A 26,925-nucleotide genomic window follows, 5' to 3' on the forward strand; every position below is an offset into this window, starting at 1 on the left:
CCATAAGGTGCCCTTGTTAGCTCAATTGGGATTAATGATAATCAAATTAATTTTAGATTAATTTGAATTGTTCAAATTAATAAAGGGAATTAATTATATGATACATTTTAATATAAAGTTTTATTTGAGAGAAATAAATATTTGAATATGATTCAAATATTAATTATATTAATGTAATTCATATTAAATTCTATAGCTTAAATGTAATAATAAACTATAAGTTATATTATATGTGATATGATATAAATTATAGGTTATGTGTTATATTTTCTTCTTAAGATCGATCTGTCTTGAAGTGGTCAAGGAAGTATATATTATAGCAATCGCGCATAGAGTATGATTTTCTTATTCTTCCTGCTTCTCAGACGTACGAAAGACAGGCAAGCTCTCCCAAGAAAGACTCTGTGAAAAATTTTCTCTCAAGAGATTACTTCTCCTTCGCTTCCAAAAATTAATTTTTGAGTCTCATACACTTTCAATTGATTCTCAGTTTTGAGAATATCGAGGTTGCCGCGTGGTGGTGTACGAATTCTTGGAAAATTGTTGCTGCGTTCGTGAGTTTATTCGAAGAGTTTGAATTGTTCGTGTTGATCATCGGGAGAGGATTCATGAAGATAATTTGGTCTTTAAGGGTGAATATTCTTCCACCCTTTATTTCTTCTTAATTCTGTGAAAATTGCATGTTTAGTAGAATGAAGATCAATGTTTTTGGGGACTACGTTCATTCCGCCGCGGGTGTTCTTACATCCTTTCAGCATCGTGCATGTATGAATTTATATATCAGATTCAAAGGTTATAACGTTATAATTCCACTTTTGATGAAGTTGAAATAATTGAGTTTGTCTATAAAAATATTTATACTTTAGCATATCTTGGATATTTATTTTCTTCGTTTTCTTTATAATTTGTATATTTTTAGTTTAAAATATTCGTTGAAAAATAAAAGATTATTCAGCACTTACAAGCTTATGTTTCTTTTGTTGAGAAAAACAAAGCATGTGTAACTTAATGCCTCATAAAATCTTTAATTAATTGCCAATATTTAATTAAAATTTAATCGTTTATAAATAAAACAAAGTAATCATATTTTTTTAAAGGATCTAAAGAACTGGGATGTAAAGAGATTGCTCATTTCATTCTCAAGAAGTTATAATAATTTTTATTTAAGAATAATTATCTTATCATACTATTTTAAAAATTGGACTAAAGGAAGAATATTGTTGGACTATTTTGCCACCTCAACAAATCTTAAATTTATAACATTAACCTTTATTTTAAAAATAAACCTTTATTGTTCTTATTACTTCTTTTTTTAATATTTAAATCATAATGAGAAGAAAAAACTTCTTGTTACGGTTTTATTAAAAAAAAGTATTACCTACTTTTTCAGAATTATTTCAATATTTATTATTATTTAATTCAAATTCAAACTAAAATTAGAATTTACATCAATATTATTTATTTATTATCTTCTGATATTCTCACATCCATCCATAACATATACATATTTAAGAAATAAGATGTTAGAATATGAAAAAAAAAAAATCTCTTTATTTCTATAATTTAATTTCTAAAATTTATGAATTTACCTCAAGTATATGATAAGATTTTAAAGGTTTTATATTGTAACTTTTATATTCTACAACCATATAAGCATTTTTTTTCACAAACATTTAAACTCTCTTCTAATTTTTGTGTTGCAATGTTAATACATTGTAATTTAAGAGAATACTTGAGACCATGCAAATAGGTCAGGGTGCTTGAAAATGATAAAATTTCAATTGAAATTAAGTCAAACAGTGCTTTAAATTAAGTATATACAAATAATCTCTCTTGTGATGATGTATTTAGTTTTTCTTTAAAATGATAATAGTAATTAATATAAAATAATAATATTATGAAATTTTGTATATTCTATGATTTTTAAATTTAATTTGTGGTAACATTATTATATTTACAGTTTGTCAAATTATTTCTAATACTTATGCTTTTATCTGCTGATAGTTCAATCATTTTTAAGAATTAGATAAAAGAGTTGCATTGAAAATAATAATTTCAATTTACTTATAACATTGAAAAAAAAAGTGAAAATCTAAAATACAAACAACTTGAACATAGTGTTTTACCAATTCATTTCTAAATATTGATTCTAAGATTTATAATTTTACCTATAATTACTTTAAAAAAAAAACTTTACCTATAATTATATTTAATAATAGTGGATTTTTTTAATATTTATTAATTTTTTTAGTCAGTTTTTAAACATAGGTCTAAAGTACACACAGACCAATAATTTAAATGACATGCATAAAAATAAGAAAGGACTATGCAAAAAGTTAGATTGGGAAAGATTTTGAATATTAAAAGTTTTGTCAATTTTATTCATAAAAAAGAATTATAAAATTTATGAATTTAGTTTAATTATATAAAAAATGTAAAATTTTCGAGTTTTAATAATTTTTAACTTTCTACACCGATACAAATAAATATTTTTTTCAAAGTATAACGAACCAATGTTGGATGCTTACTCAAACTCTTCTACAGAAATTTATTCTTAATATATAATAAAATGAAACGAGAATTATATCAAAATGATAATATAATCGAAAATATCACAATCAATGCACGTGTTAGAAAACTTGCATTAAAAAAAGTATGACATCAAGTGTGTACAAACATCACGAACAAGGTTAGATATTCGATCCTTTACTCCACAGTCGCAAAATTAAAAACAAAATAGAAAAATGAAAAAAATATTAAATTATTTACAAAAATAGCAAAAAAAATACTGATAGATACTGCGTCTATCAAATAATAGAAATTGATAAAAGTCTATAATTAATAAAAATTGACAGAAGTATAGAAAATGATAGAAGTCTAAAATAATTAAATTTTATTATTTTATATAAATAAATTCTCTTTATCTTTCTATTTTTGAAAAAAAAAAAAAAAAAAAAAAGATATGAGGGCGGTTCCGTGGGCGAGACTATAGGATTTGAGGAGTGCAAATCTCCACCGCACATTAATGTTTACGACGATGCTCTCCTTTCTCCATTCCTCCGAACCAACGTATTCTTCTTCACTAACTTCCTCCTCCCTTTCCCGTTTAGCTTCAACTTTTCCGGCCACCGCCCCCGCCGCCCTTGCCGTCGTAGTTACTTTCAGAGTCGATCCTTCTCTTTCACGTCTCGTCATCCCCACCACCAAATCAACCATCTCTTCCTCAGATACTATTACTTATCCTCCCAAACATTTTCGGTCCGCGTTCAGAAATTATTATTCCAATTCCGATTCCACATTCTCAGATAGTGACGACAATGGCGATTACTCTGACGCCTCAGAATCTGAAACGAGTTTTGACGACGGTGGTGGCTTAAGTATCCAAATCGAGAAGTTGGGTAGCAACTCTCGCAGAATTTACTCGAGGATTGGTATTGATGCCCCACTCCAGGCCGTGTGGAATATCTTGACTGATTATGAGAGATTGGCAGATTTCATACCTGGGCTTGCTCTCAGCCAAATACTTTTTAAGATTGGCAACCATGTCCGACTGTTTCAGGTAGTCTTTTATTCTTCTTCTTTATTGCCTTTTTCCTCTTTATGTTCTTAATTATGCAGGAATTTGAACATATTTCATGATTTCTGGAGCATTGTCTTTTAAGATTGGTTATGATCAAGGTTAAATATACCATAGCCCAGCTTAAGAGTTTGATTCTGATATACTTTAACTTGCTACTATAACAATAGATGAGGGATGAAAATTCCAACAGAATCAGGTTATTTCCAACTGATATTAATGATTTTGTGCAAAAGGTCATCAATTAAATTTATATAGTTATCCATATTGTGAAGGGAGTGGTAAGAATTTAAATAAATATTCCATGTGTGAGGAGTGCCTCTAGACCTCACTTCTAACGCCTAGGCGTCCATAAGAACTATATGAGAACACAAAACTAAATCCTATCCCTTCCCTTCGAAGATTTAATTTCCTTTCTCACCAAATGTTATGAAGCCTTGAATGTGTAGTTTGGCCCTTCTTCTTGAATGAATTAGCCATTAGGGAAGCTTCATTTTCTTTATTTGCCTTTCCCTTTCACCAGAGCTAAAAGGTAAACTTTCTTGATCTTTAGAAGATCCTTCCCAATCTCTTTAGACTGAGACTGTACTCGTGGGAGGACAGGAACTGACATATCAGATCTCTTCTTCTTGAATGAATTAGCCATTAGGGAAGCTCCATTTTTTTAAGGTATAATCTCCTCTATGACACTTACAAGAATGCCGAGCTGCGGCTCGGTTTCATTTGTTGTTTTGTATGGATGAAATGCTCTCCTATCATGATTGCTATGTAATATAACAACCATTGCATCTCTATTTATTTCTCCATTCTCAAAGCTCTCTTTATTATTTCTCTATTCTCCCCTATCGTCTGTCATTTGTAGCCTTCCCCTTTATTATGTCTGCATTCCCAAAGCTCCCATGGGAGTTACTAATTAGATGGATAGGCTGGTTATGAGTTTCTTTTGGAAAGGAGGAAGCTTTCGGCCTTGTGTTCATTTGTTGGTGAATTGGGGAAAAACCTCCCTCCAGTGTCATGGACGTCTTGGTTTTGGAGCTTTCCAGTAGGGGGAATAGTGCTCTTTTACTCAAGTGGTGGTTGTGGAGATTTACGCAATAAAAGGATGCTTTGTGGTGAAGAGTCATCTCGGATATTTACGGTGAAGACAAATGGTTGAAGACCCTTTAGTCGAAGTAGGAAGTTAAGTGGGATCTCTAACCTTTTCAGGCTCAACAAAATTCGCCTTTTCATGACAAGTGGTGGATTTTGTGGCAAGCTGGCTTTTTCATTGTTTTTCTTTTTTCTTCTTTCTTTTTTTGGGTAGTCTTCCCTTGTTGGACCGTCTTTATATGCTATTTTTTTGGTATTCTTTCATTTTTCTCCCAATGATGCCCTCAATTTCTCATTAAAAAACCAAAAGTAGTTAGTTAGAGCACATTTCCTTTTGAGAAGTTCTGCATTTTGAAACAAGACCAAAGGGCAGTGATTTACCACTACTCGAACGAATTATCTTTCCTCTGCCAGAAGAGTTCGGTTTCAATGTTTGCTGGGATGAAACTGCAGAATTTCTTAAGCTTGAATGCAAGTTTCAAAACGATAAAGCTAAATTGATGATTTTTGAAGTGCACCGGATAAATCCCCACAATTTCCTTAGATTTTCAAAGATTTCTTTTTTCCAGAATACTAAGCGAACAGACATTGTAACTAGTTATTGCATCCTATTTCTTATGTTTTCTAGAATCTTATTTTTCAAATTGCTTCTTGGTGGTGTTAAAGCTATAGCAAATTCTATCAAACAGAAGTTAGAAATTTGTTTGATTGGAAATTAAAAGAATGGAAAAGTCTCCATAAGACTTTAAGAATTCATGCACTTCAAGCCATCCAAAGACAATTTTGTGGTAATTCAATAGGTAAGAGGTTTCACGTGAGCTCAGCCCTGGAGGCTCTTTGAAATTCAATGTCACCGGTGGTTGGAAAACAGAGCAGTGGATGCACTCTTGTCAACAACCCACAGTTCGACTTTCTTCCCTTGCTACATTGAGCATAATTGATGTTGAAAAGGTCAAGAAAGAGTTAAGACCCCCATTCGTTGAAATCAAGGTTGAGCTACTTCAAGACACTGATATTATCCCACATGCTTAGAACTTCAGGACATAGTTGTACAACCTTTAGAGCAGATCCTGTTCAAGTAAGGTTGTTATTATCCTACTTTCGTGCTGCAACTTGCAACAAGATAAGCAACTGTCCAGGGGGCAGATAGTACTCTCATCATGACACCGTTACAGAGAGTACTGACGTACTTACAAGTGGATCACTAGCAAATTGTATTGGCAAGGCATGGAAACTGACGTCAGAAAAATATGCGGAAGCCCCAAAATCTGAACAGATCTCTGTATGCCACTGCCCCATAATCTGGTAGCCAGAAGCCCCAAAATCTGGGATGATCCCCATATACCACTTCCAAGAGTCCCTGGAAATCTATTATGAAATATCAGGAACTTGTTCTCGATTGAATTGCCTGCAAAGTTGGGGACATGGCCAACACTCGTTGGAATGATTTTTGGCTTCTAAATGATCCCTTGGCGCACATCTTACCTCTCTATTGAGGAAATATGGAATGAAGATGCAAAAACTCGGAATCTTTTTTGAGAAGGAACCTCAAGGATGTTGAAATTGAGGGAGGGGTTCATCCAAAGAAAAGGAAATTGAGGAATGGTTTGCCTTTTGACCCCATATCTCCTCCTTTTGGTTTAGTACCTTCCTAGACAGAATTCTTTGGAAGCTGGTAAGTGGTAAGGACATACTTTCCACCAGCTCTATTGGTCAACTAATCATACAACGTTCCAGTGTCTACTGCCAACCTTTGATGGCCCGATTTGGAAAGAACATGTAGCATATTTTTGGGATGTTCATCCTCTCATCATATGGTTGGAGCACAGCCCTCCCAAATGAAGCACACTGTCTCCTCACATATGTTCTTACGCTCCATCCGTTCAAAAGGTAGAAGTAATTTATTTGGTTGATGGAAGTTAGTGGGAAAAAAGCAATGGTCAGTCTTTTAATGAATTAGTATACTTTCCCATACTTGTAATTTCAATTGAAGCTGGTGCTGCCCAATGAGTTGTGACTTAGTCTTCTTTTGTTACCCATTGTTGCGATGCATTTTTTTATGTACCAAAATATTGTTTTCCTGAATTTGAAGCTGTTTCTCTTCACATGCACTTCTGCTTTTCTTCGTGTATTAAACATGCTTTGACATTCCTTTGATAGGTTGGAGAGCAAAACTTGGCCTTTGGTTTGAAATTTAATGCTAAAGGCATCATAGATTGTTATGAGAATGATCTTGAAAGACTTCCATTGGGTAAAAGACGAGTTATCAAATTCAAGATGATTGAAGGTGACTTTGAACTCTTTGAGGGAGAATGGTCAATTGAGCAGGTAATTATACTTACATGTAACATTCATAAGAAATTATATCAGTAGGTTCTCTACAGTTCTCTTAGTCCTTTTATTTATCATTAATACCACAAACCATGAATTTTATAAATTCCTTTTTAAAGGCCTCGTATCTTATAAACCAGCACTAACTCATTGAAAGGTTATGTTAATGCAGCTTGATGAAGATGATAACTTGCAAGATCAAGAAATACATTCAATTCTATCGTATAGGGTTGATGTAAAGCCAAAGCTTCTGTTGCCCGTTCGACTTCTTGAGGGCCGGCTTTGTGGTGAGATAAAGGCTAACCTAATATGTATTCGAGAAGAAGTACATAAAACCAGTTCAACCACCTCTTAATGGATTGGATTCGATTCTTCCCACATTTATAATGTAACTACCCTAGAATCACATTTATACCGACTGCAATGGTATAAATTCCTTTGATCAAATTAGTTTCATCACAAATTCTTGCCAAAAACTACATTGGATTTGTCATTTTCCAACACAAACAAATGGGTATAGTGTATTCTTCATCATTCATTTTTATTTTTACTTCATATATCTTGATTGACTGTAGCTAGAGTGCATATTACACAAAAGATGAGGCACATACACGTTTAGATCATTACAAACAACGAGCTTGGAGTTTCTCTAGTAGATGATCTCTCAATGCTGCACAAACATTCTTCCAAATCCGCCAGTTGACTGCCAGAACCTTTAAGTCAATACCATGTCAGTAAAGATGCCTTGTAATAAATAAACGAGAGAGAAGAGAGAGATTATGGGGTAAAGAAAAATAAGCTTACTTCATGGAGACAACTATGCAGCTTCTAGATGTTCTTGGGCGACATTATCATTTATCATTGCAGTAAATACAGCAATTATTTTGAGTATTAGGATGTCCCAATCAAAGACCAGACCATTGGTCTCCTTGGTAACTATTATTGTCTACTTGGCTGAACATGTAAATCATAAATCTGTGAAATATAGTAGGTGTTAAGTTTGACTTCATCTTGACGTACCACCATCTACATATGGCAAACCTATTCACACTTTTACAAGAAATCTTGCTATTGCAGTATATTGGCCTATTGCATACAGGCAGACGACAGTTTAGGATAAGGGATATCAATCAAGAATATATATGTTACAAGCTTGTTCTTCTTCTAACTACTTGTCGATTCTGAGGTTATTACATAAATGACCCAATTCAGGTCGATCCTTCATCCATGATGTGAATTTCATCTCCTCTGCCTTAGTACAGTAGAGGTAGGATCTGAAAGTGATGAGAAAAAAATACCGCCTGCAGATGCGAAGTTGAATTAAAATTACACAACTTATTTGAGCCAAAAAAAAAAAAATCCCAATGTATCGGCGAAACAAGTGGAAGGAAAAAGGTGAGTATGAAAAAATCATAGCAAATGCAAGAAAATCTAGCACAAGCAACACACTAAACGCAAGGCAATTTAATGACACACTGAACGCAAAAGTTGAAGGTGATGGATCAATATCCCCAATTGTGGCTTGAAATTTTGGTGGAAAGTCTTGGAGAGGAAATGACAATATAGGCGTTTGAAAATAGAACCTCAATGCTTTGATACTTTATTAAATTACCACTAAACTCAAAAGTATAATCTAATGGGTTACGTTGAATTTAATTAAATCAATAATTTAACACTGACCTTAGAGCCTTGATACCCATGTCCATTAGGTAAGCTCGATGTTCATCATCATAGCCAGGAAATTTTTTAAGTTCCTTGCAGTAGTAGAGAATGTCATCTCGTAGATGCCCTGCTCCTGCACACCTTTGAAAAGCAAATGACAAATTCAGCCTTACCGTTAAAAAGAAAGGAGTCGTTCAACAGCAGGTTACAAGCACGTATACATAGTAGGAGTTGATGTTCTCTTCGGTGTACAGGCCATATACAATAAAGCAAGAGCCATAAATAATCTTTGGAATACCTGTCAATGACAATGTCAACATCTGCTTTACTCTTAGGACCATACATGAGAACTCGTGTAAGGCTTAGGATGTCACGATAATCCCCGATTCTGAATGCTGCTTCTTCAGATGCTTGAGCATGCAAACTGTCTCCACATGCATAAGATAAATCTGAATTAGTCATGGATTGTGGAATATTTGTTGCAAAATGATCTGCCTCGCCCCCAAGCCTTATACATAAAATCGCCATTGCATATGCTGCTCCTCCAAAACCTGTGTGTGATACAAAGAGGTAGCATCCTGCAGAGCTAGAGAAAAAAAATTATTTCAAGAATTTGAATTTTGTACAAAGAATTGAAAATTTTACAAAACTGAGAAACATGAAAGCTAGTTTCTGAAACCATAACACATGGAGGCTTGAGAATCAAAATAGTCCGACACCACATGACATTAACCAATTATAGAACTCGTGTATCTGAACCACCTCGTAAATAATGAACAAAAGCTTATAAACTATAACGGCAAATCAAAGGAAATTTTGTTATTTATTGCATTTTAATTCTTGAAGCAGTAGTGTCACTGTTGTAAAGCCATTCCACAAACAAGCTCCTTTAAGAACATGGACTCGAGATTAGGTCTAGGTGGGCATCCTTAAAACCTGGAAAATACTTTTGTTTGACCATATTTTTCACATCACTATAAAAATAGGCTTTAAAATACTTTGGTCCCTCAGTTTTTTATAAAAGTAACAATTTGATATTTGGAAGTTTGAAACAATAAAGTCCTTCAACTTCAAATTTGTAATAATCTAGTTGTTGACTTCAACATACAATTTAAAAAATTTAACACTTCAATCTTGACCACAAACAAATTCCATCGAAATGAAGTGTCAATTTTTACCATGTAACACTTGGTATTGTAGTTAAAACCATATTGTCTTTATTAGCTTATCGGTATTAAAAAATAATCTATATCTTAATGATTCATTTTACAATAAGAATGAAGTCGTTATAAATTTTAAAGTACATAAACTAAAATGTTACATATTAAGGCTTAGAAACTAAATTGTAACAAAATCTAAATTATAAAGACTAAATCGTTATAAACTACATTTGGGCTAAATTGTTGCTCTATGAACTTTTAGAGATCAGAAGTGTTTATTAACCATACAAATATATCAACATGGAGATGCATGGGAATTTTTGGGGGAAGGTACTTACTTATCTTTACAGAACTGGATTGCATCAACGTCAGAAGCTAATGCTTCCCTTTCTCTGGTCAACGGTACCCTCTTATAAGTAACATCATGTCCCTCATCCTTCAGATGTGCATAAACTTCAGCAGGAGTCTTCACATCATCGGCAAAGATATTTTCCCAATATCCTATAACATTGGATTGATTCAATGAGGGATTATATTCCTCACGATGTAAAAGCATACGACCACCAGACTGTTTGATTTCTGACACTATGTCTTCTTTTAGTCGTGCTTCCATGTGTTCTACCTACATTTGATCACATTCAACGAAGTTGGGATATTTGGCTTGATTATTTATTCATAGACAATAAGCATGTATGCAGTTACAAACCACTGGACCGGTGATTCCAGCATGCTTGAGAGTATCAAAGGGTTTATTCAGCTCCCTGAGGACAAATGGGGTATCATTGATGTAAACAACCGCTTCCTCCCTGAGATCAATTATTGTCACATTTGGAGAAGAAGATGCATCGACTTCGAGCTTAGTACGTAAATATACTAGCATCTCTCGTGCTCCAGTAATTGTTGGAGTTCCCATGCTATAAACCGGGTATCCATCAACCTTGGGTCCAATAGAGAATTTTTATATAAGAACATTATTTATTTTGTATATTAAGATAAATGAAATAATATAAAGGGCATAAAAGACCAAGTCCAACAAGGGGGAAAGGGTTAAAGAACAAAGGAATTTCATGGAGTTGCCGGTGGAAGGAATGAAAGATTAAAAACAAGACAAAAAGAACAAGGTCAGTAAAAGGTAGACTAAAAAGAAACATAGTGCAATATGGAAAACTAATGCCTTAATCCCACATAAAGGAAAAATATCTGTATGATATAATAACTAATAATTCTTCGCATGCTAGGATTACCATTTAGAATCTCTTTAGTAAGTTAGTTGGTCACGGACACTCACAGGTATCAAAAAAAAAAAGGAAAAAAAAAAACCATTTAGAACCACTTTAAATAGGTCAAGATATCATTATAGAAAAGAAACTAGAAAAAGTACACATATACCTTGAACACATGAGGTGCACCATGAATTTGTATATAGCTGGAAGTTCTCTGCCCAGGAAAGAAGTACATTTTAAGAATGGATCCTTTGCCCAAAACAGAACCACAACGAGCCTTAACAACAGCCTCCATAACAGCATCTCCATGTTGAGACTCGTGCTGGGCTCTCAACGCCTCCTGAATTTCCAAATTCAATATTACTCAGTATATGCCCTTCATTTCTGACATTGGGTAACTTAAGTATATATAGACAGAGACTGAGAGAGAGAGAGAGAGAGAGAGAGAGAGAGAGGGAAAGATAGGACACACAGGCACAGTAAAAAATCTCCCAGGCCTTAATCTTATGCTCCATTTCATTGCTTGGACTTCTGGACTCTGATGCAACCAATTCTTGAATGTCATTCCCCTACCTTCTCCTTGACCACAGATACCATCAAATGCTTCACTACCAAGATATGCAGCAAAAGCAATCAAACGGAAATAACGCTCCAAATACTCAGCTCCACGGTTCAAGGCTACCCTCCTCACCCTTGGCTCCACATGTTGATTAAATACCTTTCTGTACTGCAGAACAGCTTGGCGAATATTCTGCAGTGCAGAACATCGATCAATAATAGCATCTAAGGCTTCTCTGCATTCCATGCCATTATCAAATAGTCTCGTAATCTTCCACAACAATAAGATGTCATTTATACCAAACACACGGCTCTGGTTCTTCTGTTTAACTTCTTTATATGTGGAGGGTGATACTACAGCGTTAGTTTCATTATCTTCATCACTCGACGAACTGCCATCCACTTCTTCACGAGTTTTCTTATTGAGCAGAATTTTAATAGGCCTTCCATAATCCATCCGAAGTTTTAATAGGCAGGCAATTACAGTTCCAGTGGTTGTTCTTCCTATACCCATCTAACAATATAAAACAAAAGATTAAAAAGTAGTAAAACAAATTAGAAAGAAATGATGATCATGATTCTCTGATCCACAAGTTGACATTCAGGCAAAGTGGGTAGAGTGGAAACTTCAACCTGGCAATTGAACACAAAAGCAGTATCCTTTGAAGCAGAAACTATATTCAATGCCAATGCGTCAAAGTCAGAACTTTTAGGAGCTTTACCATCAGTAATTGGTACACGTGCATACTTAATAGGAAAGCCATCACACTCTAGTCTTTTGAAAACTTCAAATGGAGTCTGAACAGACTCAGAGCTCACGTGTTCCCAAGTGTCATAAATTTGCCCATTGTCTGTTTCGTGAATGACCATTATTGCACCTCTATAGCGTTCAGCTTCCCTCAGAATATCTTCTTTTAGTCGTGCCTCCATTCTCTCCACTCGCTCCCGATCAATTCCCTGAAAAGAATTTGTATGATCGTGACTTCCCAAAGCATGGTGAAATGGTGTAAACAATAGCTTAAAAGGAATAGGTGCGGTTATTGCATCATATGAATTGTCAAGACCAAATGCAGGGAGAGTTATGTTGGGGAGGTAATTTTCTGTCCAAGGTATAGCTGCTGGCTAATCTAACCCATACATATGTTGTTTGTTTGCTATGATTGTTGGTTTAGTCAGAGGTTTCCTGTTGTGACAGTCAATTCATATAAATTTTGCCATAGTGAAGTGTGGATTCTCTTGTGCATGGATATTGTCCCAAAGTCACATCAACCACGTTTTAATGTTGTGCTCCTATTTACATGAAAATGTTGAATGTAAGGTACCGTGTACTCCAACATGTTCTTGTACGGTCTTTCCACTTCACGGAGCACAAATGGTTTTCCATTGATATAGATAACAGGTTCTTCCCTCATATTGTGCCAAAAAATTGGACGACCACCTTCTGAACTTCCAATTCTTCTAATGACAGATCGAATACCATCAATGGTGGGATTTGCCACTCCATAGACTGGAAATCCAGGGACTTCTCTAAAATTGGGTGCACCTTCCACCCTCTCGGGTAGACTTTGGTTTTGACAACCGGGACAATGGTCGCTTTTTAACACAGTTAGACTTCCAAGAACCTCCCCATTTCTCAAGGCCGCGACTACACCCATCTCAGAAGGACGACCATCAGCAGATTCAGCAATCTTCATGAGGGCAGGCTTCAAACTTGCATATCCAAGTGCACCCATAGGATCTCTTCTCAGCAACCTTCAAACACACAACACAGCGTGGAAAGAAAGTTAGCTAAAGTATATTCCAAAAATCTAAAATTCCCAAGGAGTGATGAAATTTTATGTGAATTCAGTTACAAAATTAATGGCGTAAACAATCTGAGATAGTACTTGTCAATGCATATATAAATATCGCAGAAGTATCTCAATTACATTTCACGCCAAACTACAATTGATGCATTCAGAACTTACGTATTGTATATTTGGATGACAATCATGTGAACATAGATTCCTGAAAGCCAACTTAACATCTAACACCTAACTTAGCATAATCAAGAAAAACCAAGTCAATGTGGATTGGTATGATATAATACAATAAGTGGTTGGACCATAGCAGCGATTGTATTGTATCTCTCTCAAACTGGCCACCGGAAAAAATGTTCCCCAACAATGTTTACAGCCTCTCCAAGGCAATGCCAGTATTCATGCCAATCATTGTTTTAGCGTCTTTGTTATCCAAATCAAATATACCATTTAAATTAAAATTTGTATCAGAAAAAATTACAAATGTAGGACACAAACCAACGGCCAACCCCATTAATTAAACAGAAAAAGTTCCCCAACAACTTTTACCACAGCTTCTCCAAGGCAATGCCAAGGTTTTTGATCAATTGTTTCTTTAGCCTCTTGTGTTATCCAAAACAAATATTGCATTCAAGTTGAAATTGGTATCCAACCCCCATGAATAAAAAAGAAGATGAAGACAGAACTGAAAGATTTACACAATGCAAATTGTTATACCTGCGTATGATGCTATACAATTCAGGCCTTTCTTTCATCCATTCAGCAAAACTGCAATGACCAGATGATGTAGAACGTAACGCTGATCTCTCTGAATGGATATAAACAGCAAAGCATATGAGAAAGTAGTATCTTTCCAAGTACTCCACAAAAAATGACAATGCTGCTTCTCTCTTCATCTCATCAGCTTGCCGCAAAATACTGTTGCGGTATGTGGCAATTGCTTCTCGCAAATTCTGTAGTTCAATTTAATGACACATCCTATTGTTGTGAACTTCACCATAAAAATTGAAAAATAAACCATAAAGCAACAAGAAAATAGGATTCTCAGAAAGTAGAATAACAGGTAAAAAAAAAAAACCTAAATTTAACTTCAATGAGCAAGAAGGTATAGCTGAATCCATTAAGTTCGAAGATTACCTGCATGGAGGAACATTTATCTATGACTTCATCCACTTGTCGTTTGCCTTCAGCACCACCCTAAGGGGAATTATCCTTGCTATAATAGGCAAAAAATACTAGCTAAAAATTTTTGCAAAAAGTGGTAAGAGACAGCAGCAAGTACCTCCAGTACCCGAGTCAAGCTTCTTATAACTGCATACTCTCCTCTACGAATTGCTTCGTCTGAGTTCGGCAAATTGTCATCGACATTGGCACTGCAGTCAGAAACTTTTCCAATTGAATTTGTCCTTGTGATACCTAGTTGATTTGGTAAGAAGATTAACATTAACATCATGCTTATCTAATTCATTCAAAAATCCAAGTAATCTAGGGGATTATGTATATAAATTTAATGTGCCTGCACGAACTGTTCGTTTCCTCCTTTTTTTGGTTATAAAAAATCACGTTTTCATTAGGAAGAAGTGGAAGAACACAAAAGGCCAACAAAAAAAAAATGACTGAGCAAAGGGAGCAGAACTAAAACAAAAGGCGCTCTAATCTAACAAAATAAGACCTAAAAAGCATATTTTCGATGTCCCTGCAAGATAAAATTTTGGCTATATAAGTTATTTCAAATAAGGAACCTAACTCTCCAACAAGAAAGATTCTCTCATTTAAACCAGGATTTTACAGGGTCTCTGGGACCACTACTTTTCTTTTTAAAAAGATACATACTTTCAATTAAGAAAATGAAAAGGGACTATTGCTCTAAAATACAAAAACCAAAAGAAACCACAAAAACAAAACTTACAAAAAGTACAAAAAGAAACATAACAATTTCAACAAGAGTAACTAAAAAGGAACAGTAAAGCTCTCCCTATCTGAAGTCTTGGATGGAAAAACACTTGAAACTTTTGGATAGAGAGCACTACACCATGACGAGACCACACACTAATAAAACTAAAATATAGCTTGCAGGCCATTCATGGGTGATTTAACACTTCCCAAAAAAACCTAACTTTTCATCACACCACAATAGCAACATTATCTAAGGAATAATGTTAAAAAAATTAACAATTATATCTACAAGTTATAGACACTTAACATTAATTTGAACACAAAAGGTAACAATAATACCAGAAGCTCCAACTCGATTCAAGTAGACCAAAGTTGCAATCACCATTCCAGTTGTAGTTCTCCCACGGCCCATTTGACAATTGAAAATTATCTCTGTATTTACATCAACTTGGGAAATTTTGCGAACCTGTATACAGGAATGAAGACTAGATAACATACCTAACAAGACATTCCAACCAAGCTACAAATAAAACAATAAGATTGAAAAAAAATTGGTCCAGGAAGCATAAACAACATCCATGAAAGATAAATGAATGGGACAACTATACAACACCATGAGTTTGGGCAAGTTGTAACTATGCCCTTGTGGGTGCTTCTACTTCAATTGAACTAAACGTAGAGCCCCTAAAATTGTGGATTCAAGCTCTAGTCAGTTACATAGAATACTACATATTAAATATTTAACAATAAATGATACAGCAAAAAAATGTCTAATGAGATCGGTCGAAGGCACAGCTAGCTTAGACATCTTCCATCATTAAAGAAAGAAAGAACTATATACGGAATCATTCCTTATTTAATATTCATTCTAATTACTAGAATATTGCAAAACAAAATCCGCAAGAACCTTTCCGTGAGAAGACAGAGAAAGTACAAAATAATGGGTAGGTAGGCCCATTCGTAATTGACTTTTCTATATAAAAGAAAAATCAATTACATAAAAAGACCACCAACTAAATTAAAGAAGAAAGACAATAAAAAAAAAAAGGTGTTTATATTTACACCAATAGAGAGAATAAAAGATACCATATTCAAAAAGCTATAAAAACTGGAGGAACTATCTCCGAGGATTCCACCGTTCCTTTCACACCAAAGATACAAGAAAAAGACATGGTTGAAAGCAAGCCATAAAGACTTCTTTGGTCCATGAAAAGATGGCCCACAAAAATCGAAGCAAGGAGATCCACCCAATATATGGTAAAGCCAAACCCTAACCAAAAGCACCTAACATATGTGACCAGTAGAAAGAGGCAAAGAACCACCAAAAGGATGAGTCAAATCCTCATCCACCAAAAAGTACATGACGCAGCACAAAGGAGATAAGAGATACTAGGCACTCTGCATTGTAAACGATCAGCTGTATCAATGCCCCCATGACTAGGCTCCAACAACAATGTTTTTATTTTCTTAGGATAAAGATCTTTCAAAAGAACCAAATAAAGGTTATGTTGGCCCTTTGAATGAATTAAATCTGCCATTCAAGAGTTGATGGTAAAACAATGGGAAGGATCTTTTGGCCAAACCCACATGTCATCAAACGAAGATAAAAGATTAAAAGACGAGCCCATTCCAAAACTTCAGCTTTGTTAAGGTTCCTCCGAAATCCTAGGTTTCAAGCAGATTGTGAAGAGTTGCAGAAAGAAGCAAACGATCACGTTCTCCGAGGCCACATTAAATCCTTCAATTTTCAAATCTAAGCAAATCATCTCAAGTCTTATTTCTTGTGAGGTCTTTCCAATCATCTTGGGAATTTAATCTTTAATATGACCATCAAATTTTCCCAATCCAAATCAGTTACTTCAAGACCAAATCTGCATAGGACCTCTGATTCTTGAGCAAAACTTGGCTTTAACAATTTTTTTTTTTTACTCTTCTTTGGAAAAACCCTCTGAGAATGAAAATTGACCAAGTCTGAATGCTTCTGACCTTTGCTGACCAAATTATTTTACTTTCTATTTCTATCTTTTGTTTTCTAATAAGAAATGTCCAAGGGGTATGTATATATATTTTAAGAGCATCAAACTTTTTAATATTTCTCCAAATATTAAAGTTATAAAACATGGGTGCTTAATATCTATAGCAAAACTGCAAAAGTTTCAAAAACAAAACGAGTAAAACAAACTCAAGAGATCCTGTCAGATTAAGAAACCTAAAAGATTAGTCTGCATCTCTGTCTTAAACAAAACAAAGGCAAACCAAACGAAAAAAAAGACTCCAAAAATATGGCATTCCCTAATTGTTTAGGATATCTGACTCTCACACTATGGTATTAGCAGCACTTGCAATACTTAGCATGTGCAGCGCATTCCTTCTTGATAGGGCCAGTAATAGTCGAACCTTTCATCTCACTCTCGATATTGACAATAACACCAGCATTAACTTCACTACATGTAGACACCATCCTTAAGAAGTTGTTCTTCCTTTTTTTCTTCCAACGTTAATCCACCATTAGACAATTTGAATGGAAAAAAAATGAGTTTTTTCAAGCAACAGTGGCTTAAATCCGTAAATTTTAGCTGCTGAAAAGATAAATTACAGAGAAGAACTTGAGCACTTACTTGACTTGAAATAATCTTTGAATCTTCGAGACCTAACAAAAAAATAAAAAAGAAAAAAATATAGAGAGAAGAGAGTTTTTTCTGTTCTCCTCCTATAACTAAAAACTCTGACTTTCCAGTTAAAAGAAAACACTCAATGAATCATGGAGATACCCCACTTCTTTCTCTTAAAGAAAAAAAGTTCCTTCTCATTATGCATAAGAGTCTCAACAAAGCTATCTTATGTAATGCATAATTAAATACTGTAAGTAGGACGAAACAAAATTGGTATATATTAAGAGTTCAAAACACTAAAAACTCACCAAAATATCGAAATCTGACTCTTTGGGAGACTTTTCATCAGTTACAGGAACACGTTCATAGTCTACATGGACTCCATCCACTTGTAATTCTTCATATACCTGCATCAAAAAGTAACATTTGGCTAGTCTGAACGTAGATATTTAATAAAGAAAACACTAAAACTAAATTTAAAGCGAATTTTAAAGTGGTAGAACATTAGAAATAGTAAGAGTATTAGCAGGGATATAATTGTATGCTTAGAAAGTGGTTTGTGTTTATGATTATGAAGAGAAATTAGAAGGTTGGCATAGGCAAATTTTAGAAATAGTTTGCGGGAGAGTCCAAGCCTCTTGAAGTGTTTGGACAGTGTAAATTTCCCTCTTAACATCAATACAAATTTTTGTCCAGATACTGCTTTTCCAAAAATTCTGACTCCAAAAATTCTGACTCCCTCTATTTATTTTTTGAAACTTTGAAACTGATACAAAACTTTTTATTGAAGAAATGAAAAGAGATTAATGCTCAAAATACAAGGAAAAAAAAAGTGAAGAAAAAATACAAGCCAATTTCTAAGCAATTACAAACATATAACTACTAGATTCCTAATAATATTCCCACCAGTTCCCTCCTAATGCTCTAACACAATATTGATACCTCTAGAGGTGATTTGATGGAATCATGAGACACCAGTTCCCATTGGTCTACCATTTGACCATCAGGCATTTCATCGGTCACAAGAATCTTATTCCCATATCTGCTAAGTCAGATTTAACAAAATTAAATTTGCCATCAAATAAACAAGAGTAAAATAGAAGATAACAGTTTTTTTTATAAAAAAGCAATCAATTATTTAACATCAAATACGCAGCACATATACTTAACCTTGAAGCTTTTTTTCTTTTTTTTAAAAAAAAAATATAAGGATTTATAAATTTGTATATAGCTATAGCATTTGATTGTCAAATATCTTATGTAGGTAGCTATCATAGATTTGAATCCATACGGCCATACCCTAAAGTCTCTTGTTTTTGTAGCCCTAAAGTCCCATTACACATTTTCTTCTTAGATAAAATACCTTGAAGCTTCAATTAAGATGTCTTCTTTCAATCGAGCTTCCATTTGTTCAACCCTAGCTCTGTCGATTCCCTAATTCAAATTCAAACACAAACACATGAAACCTAGTTATACTTTACAATATGATCTTTACCATGCAATAGAGTATAGCATATGAGAGGAATTAAATGTTAAATACCCCCAAATCCTCATAATTTAGATTAAGCCTTAAAACATTTTAAAGTTATACCTACAAACTTTCTATACATCAAACAGAACCAAAATTTTAAATTAGAAAATAGGCTAATAGAAAAATGTAAAAAAAAGGGGAATTAAAATCCGAATGACACTATCAGCACAACCATAAAATCAAAAGGTTAAATTACAAGTTTAGTACCTGAACTTTGAGGCTTGTGTCTAATAAGTCCTTAAACTTTCAATTTTGTGTCCAATAGATCTGTGAATTTTAAAAAATTTGAAAGCTCAGGGACTAACTTTGTCGTTTTGAAAGTTCAGAGACCAAACAGACACAAGCTACAAAGTTCAAGATTAAATTTGTAATTTAACCTCAAACCAAACTACTAGGAAGTTCTTTGATTCTCACCATTAAATTAGCCTGATTATGCAACTTCTCTCATTTACAACCCAATAAAAAACATGAATGTGCACATGCGCACTGATAATAAGTAGAAAAAGCAAGAATTTTTTTTTTTTTTTTTTTCTAAAATGTTTCAGTTAGAGAGGGATATACATAATGTGATAAATACATGACTTGACTACGAGGAACCACTACAATAATCCTAAAAAAGTCACGCTACCCAGATGTAAACATGAGTTCCAATTTCAATCTTAAATACGAATCACACAGCCGGAGAAGAAAACCTACACAACCACTCCTAACAATATAAAACGAGTAATAATAAGTTGAAAACTAAGAATTGAAAGACACAGTAAAATGTGAGGTAATGAATCTCCAAAACAAAGAATATGCTCTTGGATACAACCTAAAGAAGAAGATAATTTTTAATCACTTTCACATGCACAACAAATAAGTAGACTCTTCCATTAAAGATGGTAAATTGCACAAACTTCTTTAGTCAAGGAAATTAAAGACGTGATGGTTTTTTAAGGATAATATTTTCCAATAACTTACCGTGTATTCAAGGTTGGAGAAAGGTCTTTCCACATCGCGCAAAACAAATGGACGTCCATTTATATATACCACCTAATCCAAATACATAAAAATGAATAAACAAAATCAAAACCTATTCCAAGTGACGTAATGGTTTAACTATAAATATTAAGAAAATAATAACATATGCCAATGGGTTTCTCTGGTTTCCTTTTAAAATAAAAATATGCCAATGAGTTTATCAGGGAACTTTTTAGGAAATGATGTCATTTTACTCGACACCATATGCTAGATGGCCAAAAATTCAAATACACAATATCCATAGTAAATTTAACTAACATGTAATTATTAAAGATAAAAGGACTATAATGACTATATTTCTGAGTTAGGATCAATCAAGGTAGGAAACCTCTAGCTTTCCAATAAATACCCCAACAAATCTAAGTGCTGTATCTATTTTTGTTTAAATAATTTTGAGTAACGTAGAGATTATTTAATTTTAATTAATTATATCGTAAATAATAGTAGAAAAAACTTTACACCGTGTACTTAACCTTAAAAATCCATTTTATCCCTCGTGATTCAAATGGACAATAAAGAGTTCACATTATGTTAGACTGTCATTTTTTTTCTTTTTTGAAACAGAAATGAGATTTTTTCATTGATATAATGAAATGAGACTAAGTACAATAAAATAAACAAAGAAAAAATACAACAAAGAAATTGGAGCAACAAGAACAAAATGAAAGAGACTAATCCTTAGAACCAATTGGGCTTTAACTAAAATACAAATACCCAAGGAACAAAAATTCCATACTATTAATCTTCTGGCAAAGAGAAAAGCTTGAAGCTTGAGTTACAAAGCTTTTTGAGAGTAGATGAGGTTTGGATCTGAACTCATAACCAGATTGAACTGAGCCAAACAGTCTTCTTATACAACCATACCACACAGCCAGCACAAGGGTAGATCACAGAAGGATCAGGACCCAAACAACTTTCGGAAGGCCAAAAGATGAATTCAACAAAAATTTGTTCGAACCCAATTGATGATATAATTATCTTGCTGCTCAGGCAACAAATTCTCTTAACAAATTTCAAGTAAGGCAGAGGAGTAAAACTCCCATTCCATGGGGCAAAAGAAACAACGAAGATGGTCACTAGGATCGGCAACTCGTGTGAAAAATCATCTATTATTCACTGGTGAGCGAGACTACTTCATCCGAGCATAATGTCACAGGCTTCAATTATTGAAACCAAATGCTGAGGAATTTCCTTCTTATTCAGAGGACGAATTGATAAACCACATGCCTTGCCTATTAACTGATCTTTCCCTGTCTGAAATAATTGATTTAAACCTTTGCCATATTCATTGAAAGACTCTTCGTCTTCTTGAATTTCCTCTGGTTCAGATCTATCAAAATCATCACTACTAGCACTTGCAATTGAATCACCATCAGAATCATACTTGCTGGAACTGTCAAATTTTTTTTAAACCAAAAAAAAAAAAAAACTTAACTTTTCATTTAGAGACTATTCAGATTATTTACTTGCTCTTTCACATTGGGAAATGACATGAGGAATTCTACTTTGGCTTGATATTTATATGGGCAACTTTTCTTTGAAACCTTCCTTTCCCAGATTGTTTGCCGTATGTTCCTCCGAATGGACTGTCTTTTTTATTATTGAGGGGGCCAAGTAGATGCTTGACAAATTTTCTTTTCGAAGAACTTTGAAGTAGGAAGAAATATTTGACTTCCAGTCTTTATTATCCACGGTTTCCACAGCCAATGGGTTCGGATACCATATTAACATGAGAATCCATTTCTTGAGCTCTCTTCCTTATCCCATCTTGTTCCTACATCAAGGTGTAATTCTTTTATATTGGAGTCTGATCTTGTAGTTAGTTGAGGACTTCTTTTGGGGGGCTTGTTTTTCTTTGGATGCCCTCTTAAGTTCTTTCATTTCTCTCAACAAAGGCTCAGTTTCTTACCAAAAAAAACTTGATTCGTGTTGTATCTCTTTCACTCCCTTTTGGGAGTTAGTGTGCTTCGATTTTTATCTTTTCATTATTTCAATAAGTTCGTATTTTCAAATAATGAAAATAAAAATAAAAATAAAGGTTGCATAATTTCCAAAATTTATCTCATCATAAAAAATTCTCAATAATTTTGTTCACCTACTGAGTATAGCAGCATTGGAGGGTACAGAAAACAAAGGTTAAAAACTACCTACCAAAAAAAAAAAGAACATTTTGATGAAGGGATTTACCGGTTCTTCCCGAAGGTTAATCCAAAGAACTTGAGCTTTTTGCCCATCTTTTTGAGCTCCAACATACTTGAGAACATTCTGAATTCCAAGAATTGTAGGAATAGCAACACCATGGACTTGTAATGAATCGGCCTAAAGAAACATTGTCAAAAATAGAATGTGTGAATGGTGAAGTACACAATTAACCATCCAGTTAATTAATTGGAATGCATCCATAATTACAGTATCACACAAAAGGTCCTCGGGGGAAGATTTTGGGAAGCCTAACAAAGTGTTTGCATTTTGATTTCAGAACAGAAAATTGAAACTATATATATTAACAAGACACGCCTCCTAGGAATAAGTGTTTAAGGGATACAAACTCTAAAGAGAGTGAAACTAAAAGGAAAATTTAAATTAAAATATAAAAAATAGAGACAATTACAATCAAATAGAGATCAACCATGAAAACATTTAAAGGACAATAGAGTGTTCCAAAATCCTTGCCTTCTGAGAGCCAAAACAACTCAATGAGAGCTTGCAATATAGATAGCTTTCCATACTTTGTTTCGGGAGTACTTCACTAAATTTCCATATTTTGGTGGGTATTTATCAAATTATCATGCACTTCTAGGACCTCCCTTTAAAAAAAAAATTTCATTCTTCGGTTATGTGTCGAAAGATAGAAATTAAATTACTACCACTTTGGGTATTCACTTAATTTTGTTAGGTATAACCATGTAGGTGTTTTTCTTCTAGTATTCAAAACGGTGTATTTTGGACAACAATAAATCACACATCTCTAGTCCCAAGATGATTTATTTTATCACCCTCCCAAAAATACGATCTCATTAGTCTTTCCACTTCCAAACAAACATCATAGGCTCCCCAGAGTTAAGTCTTTTTTGGGGTTAGCCACCAAGAGAAAGACCAAGATAAGTGAATGGCTGCTTTTCTACTTTACAATTCAAATGAGAAAACACTTGTTGTATCTTGGAGTCATCCACATTACTCCCACACAAAGATGGCTTTCCCCAATTCTCTTTCAAACAACAACACCATTCAAACAATTCAATAGTATTAATGAGGGTATTATCAAGCATTGTATTGTCATACTTACAAAAAAGCATATCACTTTGCATGTTGGAAGATAGAAATTTGTACATTGTCTTGACCCACTATAAACCCCTCAAAAAGACTCTTTTAGAGTTAACGACTGGGTGCGTCAACCTAGTTGAGATTTCCGAATGCGCCTGTTGATCCCCTTGTCTTTTAGATTGTATGGTTATTATGTCTCATTGTAATTTGAACATTAACCTCTTTTCATTATATCAATGAAAAGTTTGTTTTAAAAAAAAAAAAAAAAAAAAAGAAAGACATTTCACTTACAATAAGAAAGAGAAAAGATGAAAGCAATCCCCTTGCTTTATACCTCTGGAAACAAGAATTCTTCCTTGCAATCATCCACTAAGAACTAAAATCCAAACAAGATACTAAAAAGGATAATCATGGACTTACCCAAGATTAACTACTAATTATACTACATCAATTCTATCCCTTAAAATAAATAAATAAATAACAAATCTCGTCCATGAATTTTGAAAAGAAAATGAAGTCGAAAAGTAAATTGCTTAAATGAGAATAGCTTCAGGCTCATTCTTAGCTGGCAAAAACCCTCGAACAATATACTGCTGAAAACAAGAAACAACCAATCAACCAACAAACAGCTTGTCATGGCAGAAGGGCCACTGAAATTCTTCCTATGGAAATCATGAAACAAAAAACTACAATCATACCCAATGAAGAAAAATCTTCAATTGTATTATGTATATGGGACGGGCCAATTCTTTAAAATGGATGGGCTTATGTGTAGACATAAGTCGGGCCACACATATCTTGGGGTAGAAAACACCAAGATGACCTGATAGGTTTTGAGTCGGTCACATTGAATTTGCGTCGAGTCATCTTCCTCCTCTTTGTATGCAACAATGCATAACACACATTGAAATCTAGTTGAGAAATCACCAAGCTCACTAGAAGGGCTTCGACAACAATTCCATTATTGCCGATCGTGCTGATGCTCAAAGTTGCAAATCTTCTTTTCTTGTCTTTAATCATAGTTTCAATTTTATTGGCACAATCTTCTTCACATGGGTTTTATGTTCCCATCTTCTCTGTCTTCTTATGACCAAGCTCCAAGCCTACAGGCCTAGTAATAGAGATGATGTTACCCTATGGATGTTGGAAAAATAGAGATGATGTTACCCTATGGATGTTGGAAAATGATGGCCTCTTTTCAGTTAAGTCTTTCTCTCCCAAGCTTGTTTTGAAGGAAGCTACGACAAACAGAGTTCTGATCTTGTAGGAAAGCCAATTGTCTTAAGAAAGTCAAAACCTCTTATGGATTTTCTCCTATGAAAGGATCAATATCTGTAGAATCCAAAGAACCCTACATACTTATGCTCTCTCCCATACTTGGGGTGTTCTTTGTAACAGAAGTGAGGAGCCCTTGATGCACTTTTTCCTTTTTTGCCCCTTTGCTGCGGATTGTTGGGGAAGGTTGCTTGGCTTGTTCAATTTGCAATGGTGTTGGCCTAGCAAAGCCTTTGATGCACTTCTTCAGCTTATTGAAGGCCCCAGGTTTCATGCTTTGGCAAAAACCCTTTTGTTCCAATGGGGTCTTCGCTCTTCTCTGGAGGCTTTGGTTTGAACGAAACTCAAGGATCCTTTGTGGTCATGAACTAAATCGGGATATTTTTTGGGATCTTGCCCCTCTTTTTGCTTCTACTTGGTCTTCTACCTCTAAATTCTTTTGTAATTAGTGCCTAATTCTTATTTACACCAGTTGGCCTTCTTTTTTTATAACCTGTTGATGTGCAGGGATATCTCATTTCCCCTTGTTTTGTATTCTCCTTTTGATAATGAAAGTTGTTTCTTTTTTTTTTTAAAGGAAAAAAAAAGGCCTCAAGGCTTTTCTTCATAGAGGGGCGATGTGTAAGCTTTGAGGTGGTATGAGGTTCAAGGTGCATTTGAAATAAAATAAAATTCATAAAATGTAAAACCTTATGTCTTATCCATATTGTAAAAATGCTTTTTTTTTTCTTTTTTTTTTTAATTAGAACTAAAAACCATACACAAGAAAGTAAGGAAATAAAGAAAGAGCACAGGAAAAAAAATATTGAATAAAAAAGGGCAAAATATGGGAAGATCTGGGAAAGAGGTTGAAAAGGCAATTTAAAAAAAAAAAAACAGCCCTTTTTTAATTACAAGTAGAATTGAAAGCAATATTTGTTGAAAATTTGTAAACCATAGATTATTGGAAAGAAATTTGAAGTAACATCAGAACCACATAAAAGATGGAGAATAATTATGATAAATATTGGTGGTAGTCACGAAGATGTGATGAAATTATGATAAAAAGCAAAAGAAACTTATGGAAGTGGAAAGGAAAAACAAAACAAAAGTAGGGGAACGCACCTGACGGTAATTTGGAGCACCATCTATTTGAGGTGATAATCGCTTGTTCTGGCATCCAGGGAAATGGTCACTTTTAAGAATTGTCTTTTTACCCAGAACTGATCCTCCTCTAAACTTCATAACATGTTCTGGCTCCTTCGGTGTCAACGACATAGCTCAATCATTAACAAAGATTCATGCACCACCACAATACTGTACTACCAAGTTATTAACTTTCACTGCCACTATAAACACATCAACCTGCAGAATCGCAAACAAATGGATGAAAAGTTACAAATAGTCACACGAGTAATATGTTTACCTCTTTCAATAATATCCAAAATAAAATTCCACTTTTCAACACAATATTTTATTCTAATTCTATTTAACATCTTTTTTGTATTCAATCTGATCCAAAAAATCATTCCCTATGTTCTAATCCTCACAAAACTGCAACTATTTACGGTTCCAATCACAAATTATTCAACGCAGCATTAGTAGCTCGGGAGAAACACAAATACATATGGTCTTTGAATTTTACTACAAGATTCGTTATTGAGCTTGGAAAAAATGAAATACCACCATCCTTCTATTCCAAAGTGTAGTCATCACTCAACAAAATAGAAAGAGATGTTTTTAACACTTTTTTTACTTTCCTTCCTGATGTAAGAAGAATAGGGATTAATATGGTAATTAGGCAATATTCTAGGTTAATTCCTTGTTTACCCCCACTTGTAATAAAACTCTATAAATAGGAACATCCCCCAGTTGTATGAAAAAGATCCACAATCTTGGTTCTTGGAGGATTACTCCTTAAAACTACTTAGACTACATCAAGTTGG

General features: G+C 34.1%; 2 protein-coding genes across 8 annotated transcripts in view; one reads left to right on the forward strand and one right to left on the reverse strand.

The window, feature by feature from the left end:
- The first annotated feature begins 2,947 nt into the window (after positions 1-2,947).
- On the forward strand, positions 2,948-7,535 carry LOC120067209 (Polyketide cyclase / dehydrase and lipid transport protein). Its single transcript, XM_039018714.2, has 3 exons — positions 2,948-3,559; positions 6,827-6,994; positions 7,170-7,535. The coding sequence occupies exons 1-3, from the start codon at positions 3,026-3,028 to the stop codon at positions 7,350-7,352; spliced, it is 885 nt and encodes a 294-aa protein (XP_038874642.1). The 5' UTR covers positions 2,948-3,025; the 3' UTR covers positions 7,353-7,535.
- LOC120067208 (metal ion-binding protein) overlaps positions 7,464-26,925 on the reverse strand; it is a 36,775-nt gene continuing 17,313 nt past the window's right edge. For 4 of the 7 annotated variants that reach the window (XM_039018711.2, XM_090308171.1, XM_090308170.1 and 1 more), the window contains 20 exons: positions 26,105-26,344; positions 22,649-22,780; positions 20,402-20,473; positions 19,271-19,341; positions 18,850-18,949; positions 18,216-18,314; positions 15,635-15,761; positions 14,682-14,815; positions 14,537-14,596; positions 14,117-14,352; positions 12,923-13,352; positions 12,234-12,557; positions 11,515-12,114; positions 11,209-11,382; positions 10,526-10,756; positions 10,158-10,441; positions 8,958-9,245; positions 8,678-8,800; positions 7,802-8,298; positions 7,464-7,710 (listed from right to left, as the gene is read on the reverse strand). In XM_039018711.2, the coding sequence (XP_038874639.1) occupies positions 8,166-8,298; positions 8,678-8,800; positions 8,958-9,245; positions 10,158-10,441; positions 10,526-10,756; positions 11,209-11,382; positions 11,515-12,114; positions 12,234-12,557; positions 12,923-13,352; positions 14,117-14,352; positions 14,537-14,596; positions 14,682-14,815; positions 15,635-15,761; positions 18,216-18,314; positions 18,850-18,949; positions 19,271-19,341; positions 20,402-20,473; positions 22,649-22,780; positions 26,105-26,257 (3,771 nt within the window). In that variant the 5' untranslated portion in view covers positions 26,258-26,344 and the 3' untranslated portion in view covers positions 7,464-7,710; positions 7,802-8,165. Of the gene's footprint in view, positions 7,711-7,801; positions 8,299-8,677; positions 8,801-8,957; positions 9,246-10,157; positions 10,442-10,525; positions 10,757-11,208; positions 11,383-11,514; positions 12,115-12,233; positions 12,558-12,922; positions 13,353-14,116; positions 14,353-14,536; positions 14,597-14,681; positions 14,816-15,634; positions 15,762-18,215; positions 18,315-18,849; positions 18,950-19,270; positions 19,342-19,645; positions 19,706-20,401; positions 20,474-22,648; positions 22,781-26,104; positions 26,345-26,925 lie in introns of all 7 variants that reach the window. The other 3 variants (XM_039018712.2, XM_090308173.1, XM_090308172.1) reach the window with 2 other exon arrangements.

This window comes from Benincasa hispida, chromosome 12 (assembly GCF_027475165.1).
Source record: "Benincasa hispida cultivar pf3 chromosome 12, pf3_genome.v1.1, whole genome shotgun sequence".
In the NCBI taxonomy this organism is placed as follows: Eukaryota; Viridiplantae; Streptophyta; class Magnoliopsida; order Cucurbitales; family Cucurbitaceae; genus Benincasa; species Benincasa hispida.

Bases quoted from the DNA above. Each gene is read 5' to 3' on its own strand.
- LOC120067209 (XM_039018714.2), top strand. From the start codon at position 3,026: ATGTTTACGACGATGCTCTCCTTTCTCCATTCCTCCGAACCAACGTAT. The intron at 3,560-6,826 runs GTAGTCTTTTAT...TTCCTTTGATAG, and splicing joins ACCATGTCCGACTGTTTCAG to GTTGGAGAGCAAAACTTGGC. The intron at 6,995-7,169 runs GTAATTATACTT...ATGTTAATGCAG, and splicing joins GAGAATGGTCAATTGAGCAG to CTTGATGAAGATGATAACTT.